We start from the raw sequence: 14,879 nt of genomic DNA on the forward strand, positions 1-14,879 counted from the left end.
ATATATGAACTATTGAAACTATTAAGTACAAAGCTAAACAAGAAGCCTTAACTTACACACTCAGGTTTCCTAACGCTTTCTTTTAACCACATTGCCATTCTTAGAGTTGCTGCTGTCAGAAAACATTTCTCCCAAAGGTTAGAAATTTGTTGTGGCTGTTCTTTTTATAGACTTGAACTGAGCGTGGCCATGGTTTATACAATATATACTCAACTGGGCCTAAAAATCCTGGTTTCAATGGGACCAAACGGCCTACATTTGTCATGGGTATCCTATGTTAAAAGTCAGGTAAGGCCATTTGTGCCTTTTCATTCATGCCAACAAGTCTTCTTTGTTATTTTCCTACTGCTACTTAAAAAATACAGCTCCATATTGGGTGCAATTCATTCATATACAATAAAGAAATGTAGGCATGTAAGTGGTTTGAACCAGGGCTGGAGCTGATGCACGCAGTGGAAACTTAAAGTGAGTGAAAGCATATCAGGACTAAGATTCAAAACAAACACTGACATTTCAAGTACACAGAAATTCAAACAGCCTCCCCCAGGTCCAATATAAAGTGATGGTCTATAACAGCCTACAGCAGCCCTTCTTAGATGTGCCATCATTACCAGTCTGGGCCTAAGTGAACGTCTTGCACAGTTGTTTATTATGTGCCATGATTTATGGGGGCCGATTTACTAAAGGATGAAGTGGCTAACGCTACCGACTTTTCACCAGCATTGCCACCCGCAGGGACATCGCCAATTCACTAACAGAAAGGCACCAATTCGCAAGCGAAAGGGACTGTCACTAGCGTTCATTCGCACTCTATCACCAGGCAAGCGATCGTTACTCGTCAAATTCACTAAAGTGCGGATTTTACTACACGGTACCTCTTTCGCCATAGTGAAAGCGAAGTGCTTAAAAGCAGCTAGATCTTTCTCAATCTTCTGTCACTTACATAATTTCCTGTGTGCCAAAAATGCATTAAAGTTCCAAAAACACTGGCGACTTTTCTTTTTTTGAAGTGGAATTGCCTGCAAAAGTCCTGACTTTCAAGCGGTTTTCTCCAGACATTTCATAACATATGGAGCATTCATTTTACAGTGGGCTCCTGTGTAGGGCATTATATTAACTCTCTTGTCTTTATTAAGGTTCCCTGGACATATATTTGAAAAAGAGGTAACTTCAAGCATTTGCACCAACATTTATAATTAAGATGTCCATACAACTTTAAATTACCCGCCGTATGCAAATTGACCTAAGCACAAGATCACTAGAGAATTTTCACTAGGCACAGATGAACGATAGCGCGTCTTCACTATAAAATGCTCGCACAGTTGAAGTAACGCTAGCGAAAAGTCGCCAGCGTTCGGTGCCCAAGGCAAACTTTGCATATTAGTGAATTAGCATAGTGGTTTAATCCTCTAATGTATTGCAGTGTGTTACACATCATGCCTTTTTTTTACATGATTGTAATGTTTGTGAGAAAATGCCCCAATCCTTCTGACGTCCTACAGGTAATAGGGATATAAGTGCTGACAATAAGAAAGGGGTAATGCAGCCGGGCACCAGGATAGCACAGGTGCATGTGTAGGTGGCTATTATTAGCATTGCCCTTGAAGTCTTCATTAGATGTTACCTAAATGTCTCAATTAGTTCCAGTTCTGCTCTTGGCAGTCACTACGTGCTTCTGGGCACAAATCTGAATTTTGAACGCATAATGAAAGTCAAAGTTTTTGCTGGTTTCTTCTTTATGGCTAAGGAAATCATGGGTTTCTCACGTGTCACCGATCATTATTGCAACCATCTGAAATCAAGCAGCTATTTTTTGTAATCTATTGAGGATTGAAGAGAAACATAAATTAATTAATTTAATCTGTTTGATATGAAACAGCTGATAAATTAATTGATAGTGGTAAAAAGTCATTGCATTAGGTTATCCATACTAGTAATTGAATAGAAGGAATGAAAATGCTGCTTATCATCATGAATCTTCATTTTTGTGCCATCCTGCTAGTAGGCTGTATGCAGTGAACTTAAAAAGACAGCAGCTACTATAGGAAGAGATCCATTCTCTCCAACACTATATAGAAACAATTTATATTTTTGCTTTAAACTAATTTGGCTAAAGCTATATAACACTCCTTTAATCTTCAAGGATTTTGTGAGGTTTTCTTAACTTAAAATTTGTGTTTTTTTCCTTGTCTATGTGGTTTTTCTGCTGGTGCTCTGGTTTTCTCCCACACTCCCAAAAACTTACCAATATATAGGTTAACTGGCTATAACTGACCTTAGTGTGTGTGTGAAAATGATAGTGACCTAAGACTGCAAGCTCCACTGGGGCAGGGATCAATCTCTGTAAGGCTCTGAGTAAATGAGTCAGTGTAATATATCTAATAATAATATTTTTGATGGTTCGGCATGTCTAATTGGTCAGAGTATATTGAGGGTATGGTCTAAATGTGGGAATGTTGGGCGATAAGTAGAATCCTATTTGGGTAAAGAAGTTTAAAGTAACATAAAACTTTCCATGCAACTTTTTCATTTATAGGAATGCACTTACAGGGGTTGCTCACCATTAACTTCAGTTTCGGTATGTTTTAGAATGGCCAATTCTAAGCAACTTTTCAGTTGGTCTTCTTTTTCTATTTTTTAATAATTTGACTTGTTCTTCTGCTACTTTTCAACTTCCATAAGGCCGTTACTGACACTGACAGTTGTTGTTGTTACTTTCAATTTGCATTGTAAATAGGCAGGCTCAGGTTCACAGTAAAACAATATGTAACGTATAAAGACAAATAGCAGCTGACCTGTATGAGTAAAGCATCACCAGCCCATAACATTGTAGCCACATACTATATGACTTCTTCCACTCAACTTATCATCTGTTGTGGTGCTTTGCCTGGACGTCAGATGGTTTCCTACAATGCACTGTTTGCATTTACTTGGTTATTTATCCTGTGGGTGGTTTTCTTTGTTTGCAAGTGGACCTTGTAGGGTGTGTAATTTTCCGGCTAAACTATATAGCATACTGTAGCTGTAATAATGACATGTTATATTCTGTATCTTCTGTGCCTGTGCTAATATTTCTTTCTCAAATATTCTATATTTACCCTCTGCACTACCAGCAAAGCTGCTAACCAAGGCTGGATTTATGTTATGGTGCCCCGAAGCCAAGATCCTCCGTTACCCTCTCCCCACCCATCAGATTGAGTGCATGAGCCTCCTGTTTTACCAACAGCTGGAACACAGGGACAGGGCTCTTAGTCTATAATGCTCCATATAAGCGCAAACTACAAGTGTGCCTGGGCTTTATGCCACCATAAGCCTGGGCCTTTGTGGTTTTGCCACAAATCCTTGTCTGATGCTAACAGAAATAAATACTGTGCCTGTTGGCCAAATTGCCAATGAGACTGATATGGATTTGCTACACTCCTGCCTCGTCCTTCTCTTCCTCACTTATATCAACTCGAAGATGACTTTGCTAGGAGCAATTGCACATGCAACACCTAAAGAACTCCCAATACCTTGAAGCTCAGATTGTATTGTGTGAAATTAGTGATACATAATCAGTTTAAATCAGAGATAGTGAAACTTAGTTGAAAAAGACAATGAGCATGCAGATATATTTTTCTAAATTATTGATAAAGGTAATTTAAGTTTAAGATTAGAAGGGGAGATTTTGATAGGAGGCTTTCCATGAGAGAGGTCTATTGGATTTACCAATTGAAAACTATAGACACATATGGTGGAATGAAGAGAAAATAGGAACTCCCTTGTTATTATTGTTTTCAAAGTATTTTAAACAAATGTCATTTTTCTTCTTTAGGCTGCTGTTTTGTATATTTTTAAGGTATCTATTTGCAGTGTTTTGCTTGAGTTTTATATGTCCTCATTGTATTGATGTATGTTTTGTACATAGTAGCTGTGCAACCGAGGGTTAAATGTTTTTATGGGATGGGGCTCAAGCTGTATATTACTGGAAATGATAGGACCAATTCCTCCGAAGAAGTGGTAAGATGCCACGAAATGCGTTAGTGCTGGTCCTCTTTGGATTTATGCCCTGGTATGTTTTTTGTTGGGATACAATAAAAAATACTATTTTTAATTACACTGCTTTAACTCTGGTGCTCCTATGATTGAGTTTTTGTCCAGCTCACTCAGCCTCATGCAGGAGACATTAGTAGCTGCATATTTGGTGTACCCAATACTGTTATGTGAGCTTTGTTTATACAGATGGAAGGTGGTTTTCTAGTTGAAAACTGTTTTGATGTTTTCCGAGACACAGGCACAAAAGAAAATGTCCTCTAATCCATGCTTATGTTGTTTTCAGCTACACCCAGCATATAACTTGTTGCTATTGGCATAAAGATAAATATTCATATTTTGGAAAGTTGAGCTCCTCCGATGAGCATACCTGTACAAGGTGCATGAATACATATGTAACACAGTAATACTGGCCTTACAGAAATAAGTCATTCTTTTCCAAGCTTGGCACAGTTTCTTTCTTTAGCAAAGGAATCATGCACTGCTTGGGAAACATCAGACAAAGCGATTCTGGCCCACTGTCACATGCAGCCTGTTTGTTTAAGATACAAGTAAATGATGTTAATCCTCGCCCTGTTTGTATTACTTTAGAAGGGAGTTATAGAAGTGCAGACTATATAAACTTTCTATATTGTGCTAGGGGAGGGTCCAGCCTTTCGGAAGTCAACTTAGGAGCATTGAGGGCAGATGGAATCTGCTTTACGAATGAAAGATTTATTTCTTCTATTTATGTTAAGTAATGAGAAGTCATTTCGGAAGCATTTGGGTAGAGTGAGCAATGAAGCTGTGTAAAATCGGCCTGCTTTGTTCTAGCCAAACCACAAAATTGTCTCTTTGCAACTAGTTCCTTTTAGACCCACTGCCATGCCAGATAAAAAGACACAATGAGTAAGCAGTATTATTCACAGATGAGAATACCCTATTCTTTTGTCTTCATAGGTCTTTTAAATTGTGATTTTCTGGGTTATAAAACATAGTGATCACTCATTGAGTTGACGTGAACACTGTGTAAGGATTTTGAGTAAAAATTATTTTAGACACAATCTAATTTTTATTCAATGAAATAATAATTTGCCAAATAAAAAAAATCATGAACAGGTATGGGATCCTGCCTCCAGAATCTGTAGGACCTGAGGCTTGAAAGTTAAGGTGACGTTCCTTACATTAAAATGTATTCTTTGTCTATTCATATCTGAGAGGGTTAATAAGTAAACCCCTAGTAAATGTTGTTAAGCTAGTTTTAACATCACTTTTGCACAAAGCAACATTTTTGCTATGTTTTACTGTGATAAAAAGAAAAAAAGTTGGGCATTGGATGAACATTGAATAAATATTTGATGGAGGAACTTTTACATAGTTCATAACAGAAAATTAACCACAAGTGGTCAAAAGGCCTGAACTGGCACAGGTAATTCATAACATATACTGTCTCTATTCTTGTTCCATTTTTCTCACCAAAACTGCTGCCTTGTGCCATTCCTCATACTCCTATAACTGTTGTTTCATTTCTAAAGTAATTTTCTAATTATTCCATTGCCTTGCCTGTATTTTTCTTTTTTTTATCTATGCCTTTTCAGAGATGACCTTGTCAGGCCAAATCATTTTCACATGAGAGAGTACCCTCAATTTGAAAAATGTGTACAGGGACCATTACCCATAATGGTCCCACAATCTGCTCTATAAGGTTCCTACCCCTTTTTTGTTTGTTATGGGGCTCTTGTCTAATAAAAGTCACACTGCCATGGGATGCCCCGACAATAATTTGCTTTGAGCTGCTCACTGCAATAATGGTTTGGGGGGGGGGGGTGGATGATAACCTATATTATTATTATCTATTATTTATATAATGTGGTTACATTTTTTACAGTGCTTTACGGAGATCATTCACCACTTCACTCCAGCCCAATAGAGATTCCAATCTAAGGGCTCTATCACATTCACACAAGTGCACCATTTTTATCAGGAGCCAATCTACCTGCCTGTAAATTTTTGGAGTGTGGGATGAAACTTGAGCACCTGGAGGAAACCTACATAGACACAGATATAACTTAGGTTCGTGTTTAACTGCATACTAACAAAATGCAGTACTACCTGGATTTTTAAGCATTTCTTAATAGCATGCAGTATTTTACCTTCAGACAATATTAAACATGCTAGCAAAGTTTTTAACATGGGCATTGCTTTCTGAACTATTTCATATGATGGGATTTATGTTATTTACCTTCACTGTAATCCCAGCTTGTTCATCAATTCTGAAAATATTGTAATAAAGATTCATGTTTAATTAATGAAACCAGGACTCTTATGTGCCTACGGCAATGGAACGTTACATCATGCTGTAGCAGTGACAAAAAGTAATACTAGTGATAGATTTACTTTAAGTATGCCTCATAAAATGAGCCAAGTCTAAATAATTCAATCATCTGTATACATCATTTGGCTTACTGTGATTTCAGTGGGATCTTCTCAAGACAACAGTTATTGCCTGCATAGTAAAATTACTTAATGAAACACATCTTAGTCAGACTATTTTAGAAGAGTTACAATGCCATTGAAGTTGGTACCATTTTACTAAACTCATGATGTATGGTATTACTTTGGCCTGCACATTTGTTGGCAGAAACACAATAGCTCAATTACTACATAAAATTTGTAGCCTCCTAAAGAGAGTTTAATGATCCTTTAAACAGCTGCTCTGTGCCATGTACACTAATCAAGTTATCATATTAAGCCATCTCTCAGCTCCTCAATCAGCCATTTCAATGAGGAAAATTTGCAAACAAATTTCTATCAGCAGGAAGTTGAGGCTTTCCTGGGAAGCTGGATAAAGACTACCTGTAACCTCTCTCCAACCTTGCCTCTGTGTCATGCTGGGAGTTCACTTCAGCACAGCACCATGCTGACTCTTTAGGTCGTTATGAGCCTGGGAAAAGCAAGACAGTTTGAATAAGAAGTCAATTATTTGTCTGTACATAATACATGAAGTCAATGACTACAATATAGCTATCTGTCTTGAGCTGATTCTGTTGCCTCTAATTTGACAGGACACTCTCCTGCTGTTAGATGATATATCTTTCAGTTGCATGGTCAGTTAAAATTCCACCAGAAGAAATTCCTATTATTAAAAGTTAACCTCCTCTTTTGCCCTGATGCCTACAGGGTGCTTTAAAGGAAAACTATACCCCCAAAATGAACACTTAAGCAACAGATAGTTCATATCATATTAAGTGGCATTTTAAAGAATCTTACCAAACTGGAATATATATTTAAGTAAATATTGCCCTTTTACATCTCTTGCCTTGAGCCACCATTTCGTGATGGTCTGTGTGCTGCCTCAGAGATCACCTGACCAGAAATACTTCAACTGTAACAGGAAGAAGTGTGGAAGCAAAAGACACAACTCTGTCTGTTAATTGGCTCATGTGACCTATCATGTATGGTTTGTTGGTATGTTTGTGAGTACAGTGAATCCTACGATCCCAGGGGGCAGCCCTTATTTTTTAAAATGGCAATTTTCTATTTAGGATTACCCAATGGCACATACTACTAGAAAAGTATATTATTATGAAAATGGTTTATTTACATGAAGCAGGATTTTACATATGAGCTGTTTTATGCAATATCTTTTTATAGAGACCAACATTGCTTGGGGGTATAGTTTTCCTTTAAGAAAATCTGTGCCAAAAGTGATAAAGTATTTGGGGAGAAAGATAATGGCGTTTGCAATCAAATAATAGATACCATACATATTTGAAATGCTAATTTATTTTCTACAATGGTTAAACAAAGGATTTTATAATAAACTGAGAATGTCTGCATTATGATGATGAGTGTTGTAGCTGTAATACAAGATGAGCCTTGCAACTATCATTCCTAGAGAGAAATCAACGATTTGGAATAATGTTAAGCATTTTGCTTTAATCAAAATGAGATCAGCTTGAAGCACAGAAATGAATTGCCAGACTGGTTATACCTAACTTTACCCAAGGTATGAACCTATTCTTTTATTTTTATAACAAATGATTTCTGTATGATTTGGCATGCCGCTATAAACAAAAGCTTAGGTGGGGAGCTGAGTGCGGGGATGACCTTTCACATGGGTAGATGGACTTGCAGTGTGCAATGGATGAAGTACAATGCAGGCTAAAGATGGTCACTGACCCAGCCAGCAACAGCTACATGCTGCTAACCACAATAAGGCAGAGTTCCAGAGCCTGCCTCCTGAGATAATAAAAAGGGCCAAAATAATAATAGCCCCTCTGCTGCTGCTCTCTTCATACAGCTGACTCAAGCCTTTAAGAAGAAAAAGCTCTTGGATAATAAAGAAATAACAGACTGGGAATTAAGGCCTTTAGAAGACATCTTAACCTTGCAATGAAAAAAATGTCAACATCTGTGGACTTTTCTATCCAAACAAGCGAGAGCGTTAATGAATACATTCCCCCAAAGGCATTCACATTTCTAAAGAAGGGGAACATTTTTGTTATGGAAGCAGAGAGATTTTTTTTTTACAATCTGTCCTTCTTTCTTCTGATGCTCTTAAACCAAATACTAATATCCAGCTCCTGCTTTTATTTGGAAATCAAGAGCAGCATGAAGGGATTATTTAGAAGTAGTTCTTAAGAACAACAGATTTAAGAAGCAGATAGATTTCTACACTGGCCTGTCGGAAGCAAGAGTAATTTGCTGGGACAGGACGTACTTTGTAGCCAGACTTTATTCGACTAGATTCCTATGGGTCGTGGTTCAAGTAGCTGTAATCCTCTTAACACCACCGTCTACATGTTTTAACAAAACAGAAACTATAATGCGTATGTAACAATCACTATTATGCAGGAATTGTCTCCAGGAAGGTCTATCTGCTTTAACTTATCTATAAATCTTATGGAGAAACAGATGTCTAATATCCAAAAGTAAGCAAGTGTTCTTCATAGGATGAAGAAGAGCAATGTATGTTTATTTAAGTATCTATTTCTTGACACACTGACACTGCGTATTCTGTGTTTAGCAAAAATGCACTTTTAATAGAGTGTCTATTTTATTTGGCAGAGTAAAATGCAAATTATGTGCCAGGTGAAAATAGGTTAGCTCTGGTTACATGAAGTAAGTTAAAACGCAAATCGGAGATAGCAATTTATATCATTTTTATTAATCAGTGTGAAATGAAAAGCATTACTTTATAGCCATAGATACTGAATGTAAATGCAACACATCCCTGCCAACATAACAGACAAGACTAGAAAGTAAGTGTGGCAAAAAATGTTTATAGGCAACATAAATTACATTAACCACTGTTATACAGCATTTGGGACCTGGGCCAGGAACTGCTGAATGATAGTGCTAGATGTTAGGAAATAGGGATAAGAATTATGGGTGTTGTAATTTGCACAACTCTGGTAGGAGTCAAAGGAAGTTAAAAGGGAAAAAGAGAAAGGATGTTACCTTGAATATCACTCACCTACCTTTCCTAAAAAAGGGGGTATTGAGGGAGGAAGTGGCTTATGGGTAGGTAATATGTCACAGCAGTGGGAGAGACTCCCTGGGGGAGAGGATGGGGCATGGCAGGGGATAGGGTTGCCAACTTTCTTCTTCAAATATTCTGCCCATTTCAATATGGGAGGGCAGAACCATGAGAGACAATGTAAAATGAGCTGGGCGATTATATAAAGGGGCAGCCATCAGGTCCAACAAAGCAAACATTTGGTATGTTGGGTGTGCAACAGAAGGAAAGGGCAGAAGGGGCCAATCTGGAAGGAATGATTAGGGCAGAACACCAGGTAATTACAACTTTGCTGGCAAATACTTGTAAATTTGTAATTCCAGCCTTGGCTGGTATTTTATCAGCTAGACTGATGAAATAAAGGGGACAGGCCTTGGGCAAAAGTGATGGAGGGGGTCAGGAGGAAGGGGTGTGAGTTATAGAGGAAAGTCACGATCTACCAGTTGACCTTTAGCTCGTGTTCAGTAGACCTCAAGACACTGTGAACAAACAGATTGTCTAAATCACCAAATCATCCTCATGCTTTCCATTCAGATATTTATTAAGTCAAGGATACATAAGAAATGGTTGTCTTTTAAATATAGCAATATAGATTTTCTCAATATTTAAATAAAATTTCCCATGGAACAGAATGCTAACAATACTTTTATGGATGTAGATCCTAATGGGACAACATCACTAAGGCAACCAAAGTATCCTGCTTCCCCCGGTTCTCTCCTGTCTGCGAATGTCCAGTGCTGGCTGGAGGGGTCAGCGCCTCTCTCAACGATATGGATACACAAAGATTTGCCAAACACAAAAAGCAAGAGTAGCAGGAAATCCCCTGCATGTTTATTCAGTCATATGATGTAACGTTTATGTCTGAAGAAGGGGCACGCCCCCGAAACGTTACATCATATGACTGAATACACGTGCAAGGAATTTTCCCGATTTTCCCCGCTGGGCGACTAATCTCCCCGAATCTGCCTGTGTGCCCTGACCCTTAAAGTAGACCTCGCATTAGTAAAGTATGGGCACTCCTGCCTTAAGGCTATTGATTTAAATAGTAAAAACAGTATTGTAACAGTAGATTGGCCCTACAATATATGAGGAGCAGCTCACATACCTAAACATTTACTTATTTGTTAAATCGGGATTATCCAGATACTTATCATAAGGTTGTAACAATAGTGAAACTATTAAGTACATAACTATCTGATTGAGCTGATAGTACTGCTAATTTGCATCCATTTCCACTGCAGCCATAATTGCTAATAATAGGTGTGACAGAAACTATTTAAAAAATCTGTGCTTGCATTTAGAAGCTGCAGTTCCAGAGAATTCAGACTGGAGAGATAAAGTAAGCTCATGTTAAGATTTTTCTCTTCTTAATGGTACATTCCATTATACAGTACATACTTTCCAACAAGGAGAATGCAACCTACCAATGTAGTAAAAAATACACATTAGTACAACAAGATCTGTAAGCCCCTACTCTTGTACCCACTCCAACCACTTATCCCAATTTTTTTGAGATTTCTTATTGCTACCTCTTTTTTTTTTTTATAAATCAGGGTCTCCAAATTGCACAGTTATTTAATCTCCTGGCGCCATTGTGCCGAGGTGGGCGGCAAAGGGTCTTTCCACTTCCTTGTAATTGTTTTCCTAGCAAGGAATAGGCACTGTTTAACAAAAAGAAAATGCAGGTACGTAAAGGTATCATTAAGGCCTATACCGAAAATACCCACTCTGACAGTTCTAGGGAGTTTCGTCTCCATAACTGCATTAAACATATCAAGGATCTCTGTCCAGTTCGATACCAGGGCAGTGCACTCCCATACCATGTGAGCAAGTGAATCATTTTGAGCGTGAAACCTGGGACATTCGGAGGAGGACTCAGGGAAAACGATGTAATTTAGCTGGAGGGTGTATTGAAGAGTGATGTATGCAACCCCGCATATAGCTTAGATATAAGGCCCTTAGTGGAGCCCTGTAAAAGACAATCCACCATACTATATTGGGCTAACTGAATTGGATGCAGACTGTGCTGATGCTTCAGACTCCTCTCAATTTGCATATACCGTAACCATTGATGTGGGGGCAGATGCAGACTGTCTCGCAATGTTTCAAAAGGGACCGTTGCGCCCTCCTGCCATACCTCCCCTATAGTATGGATCCCACATCTTTCCCACATCAGATTCCTACCAATCCTAGCTATACCTGGGAACCAGTAGTTATCCCACAGTGGCGTCCAGGGTAACATTTTATTAATCAATGCCATTTGCGAAGCCTTCCCCCAAATTGTACACATATACATCATAACCTGATTGGGATACTCAGCTGCCGGGGGCTTTTTAATGAGAAGCCATTGGAATGGAGAGACTGTGCCTCCTAGCAATAACCCATGCAATTGATATAATGACTGATGAAAAGACCCCTCAAACCAAACCACAAGATGGCTTAACTGTGCTGCCATAATACAAAAAAAATTTGGGAAGGAAACCCCCCCTGGAATTTCTCTCTACTTAAAGGAATTGTTCAGTGTAAAAATAAAAACTGGGTAAATAGATAGGCTGTGCAAAATAAAAAGTGTTTCTAATATAGTTAGTTAGCAAAAAATGTAATGTATAAAGGCTGGAGTGATTTGATGTATAACAGTCAGGACACTACTTCCTGCTTTTCAGCTCTCTTGGTTTACACTGACTGGTTACCCTGGCTACCAGACAGTAACCAATCAAAGACTTGAGGGGGGGCCACATGGGTCATATCTGTTGCTTTTGAATCTGAGCTGAATGCTGAGGATCAATTACAAACTCACTGAACAGAAATGTACCATGTGGCCCCCCTTCAAGTCGCTGACTTACTCAGAGTTATAGAGCTGAAAGGAAGTTGGATTCTGGCTGTTTTATTAGACATCTGTTCACTCCAGCCTTTATATATTACATTTTTGGCTAACAAACTATATTAGAAATATTTTTTATTTTGCACAGGCTATCTATTTACACAGTTTTTATTTTCACACTGGACTATTCCTTTAAGGTACTCAGACTCAGCTAGCACGAGTACCCGCCCAGATCAATTGCCTAAAGCAAGTGTCAATTTTGGTAAAAAATATTTTTTTAATCCAGATAGGAGCTTGAAGAAGAACATAAATCAGTTTGGGGAGAAGTATCATTTTTATGAGCTGTATTCTGCCCATTTGGCTGAGCATCAGAGACTCCCATGCTTTATTCTTTTTCTCTAAAGTCTCCAGCATGGGCAAAACATTTAAATTATAATATTCAGAGATGGGTAATGTAATCACAATCCCCAGATAGGTAAACTTTTTGACTATAGGAAATGGAGAATTCACCACTCCTCTTTGTACTTGTTGTCCATCCACCAGCATTATACTAGATTTAGCAACACTTGTAACCAGTCCAGAAAGATGAGCAAATTTGGATATAACCTCTATCAGGCACTGTAAGGAAGGGCCCAGATCCCCTAAGTATATCAGAGTATCATCTGCGTATAGCTGTATACGCTCTTCCCTATTCCCTAGCTGCCAACCCTTGAAGTCTGCCTGCTGTCTGACTGCCTGAGCAAAAGGTTCCATGGCTAGTGTGAAGAGAAGGGGGGACATCGGGCACCCCTGTCTCCTACCCCAGTGGGAATTGTTTGGAGTGTATGCCGTTAATAATTAGAGCTGCCTTGGGAGAGTGATACATAAGCCGTATCCATTTGCAATAAGTGGGGCCAATATTTAAATGATCTAATATGGACCATAAGTAGGGCCACTCTACAGTGTTGAATGCCTTAGTAATATCCAGCACCGCTAACACCCTCTGACCCGAATTGTCATGATTAGTGGCTAGGTTTAAGTAAAGCCTTCTAATGTTAAGAGCAGTTGATTTCCCTTGCATGAACCCAGTTTGATCATCCGGAATCACTGTGTGAATGACCTTGTTTATCCTGCGCGATAATAATTTCAGATATTGGCTGATACACATCCATATGCGTGGGGTCTTTTCCTGCTTTATGTATTAAAACTATGGAGGCCTCATACAAGGACGGAGGGAGGTATCCGTCTTGCATGGCACACTGTAGCATTTGCAATAAATAAGGGCCAATGATTTCTTTAAACCTTTTATAAAGTTCTATTGGAAGGCCAACCGGCCCTGACGCTTTCCGACTCTAAGCGTTATTTCTTCCTCCAACTGTGCCCTATCATCACGTGACAACTGGGGTAACCTCAGGCTTACTAAATAATTTCCCCTCTCCTCCACTGATGCAACATTTTTATACTCATAAATTTCAGAGTAATATGTTGTCATTAAATCCTGTATTACTTCAGGTTGTGTACACCTTCTCTCCTGTTGGTCAACCAGTGCGGTTATTACTGGCGTAGGGGTGTTACCTCTAGAAACGTAAGCTAACAGCTTACCTACCCATTCCCCATGTTCAAAGAAGGAAGCCTTAGTGAACAGTAATTTACGTCTTGCCTTGGAAGTGAGATATGCAGAGTATTCTGATGGTGCAGTTTGAAGATTCTGGTATTTTTGTGGGATAGGGTTGTTAACCACCTCGGCCTCACAATCTGCAACTTTATTAGCTAGGGTAATCTCCTCCATCCTTGAGTTACGTTTAACTGCTGTAATTTCACTTTGAAAGACCCCCCCGCATGTAAGCTTTGAATGAGTCCCACAACACTAATGGGTCTGCAGAGTTTACATTTACCTCAAAAAATTCCTTCATAATGGAAGCAATACACTCATCATCATCAATGATATCTAACCAGGCCGGGTTAAGTGACCATCTTTTATTCGTGCTACCCTGCGGTGCGTGCCATGTGGCCATAAGAGGATCTGAAATACCACGGGGCAGATATTCTATTTCTTTAAGCCCAACTAGAAGCCCTCCTGACAGAAACATGAGAACAATCCTAGACAGGGATAAATGTGAGGTGGAAAAGCACGAATATTGACGGTAAGCAGGGTGCATGTGCCTCCAGCCCTCAACCAGACCCATAGCCTCCACAAGGCTAGCCAAGTTTGTAAGTGCCAGAGCTGTATGCAGGCACGGACTGATAACCTGCCTATTCGGGCAAATGCCCGAGGGGCCGCTCTGTCCTGTGTTTAAATGGGCTGCCTGATGCAGCACTGCAATCATTAAACACTGCGCCCGTTTTTCTAAGCTGCAGGCATTTTATTTTTTTGGACTGTCCTGCTGCTCAGACTGAGGGGGAAGCACAGGGCCGGCAGACCACTCACCACTAGGACCCAGGAGCAGCTTTTCCTTCCTGCACACTGTTACAGAAGTTTGCCCCGATCGTCTTCCATCTGAGGCCCGCCTCCTGCTGGTGATCTTCCTTTGTCAGGGGAGAGCAAAC

At 39.3% G+C, this 14,879-nt stretch overlaps 1 protein-coding gene across 1 annotated transcript in view; it reads right to left on the bottom strand.

Annotated features, from left to right (window-relative positions):
• The window catches only part of LOC108717402 (traf2 and NCK-interacting protein kinase-like), a 33,510-nt gene extending 19,389 nt beyond the window's left edge, over positions 1-14,121 (bottom strand). Inside the window, exon 1 of the mRNA XM_041564123.1 lies at positions 13,939-14,121. Within this exon, the coding sequence (XP_041420057.1) occupies positions 13,939-14,121 (183 nt within the window). The remainder of the gene's footprint in view (positions 1-13,938) is intronic.
• Positions 14,122-14,879: the final 758 nt, after the last annotated feature.

The sequence above is a fragment of the Xenopus laevis genome, chromosome 5S, assembly GCF_017654675.1.
Source record: "Xenopus laevis strain J_2021 chromosome 5S, Xenopus_laevis_v10.1, whole genome shotgun sequence".
In the NCBI taxonomy this organism is placed as follows: domain Eukaryota; kingdom Metazoa; phylum Chordata; class Amphibia; order Anura; family Pipidae; genus Xenopus; species Xenopus laevis.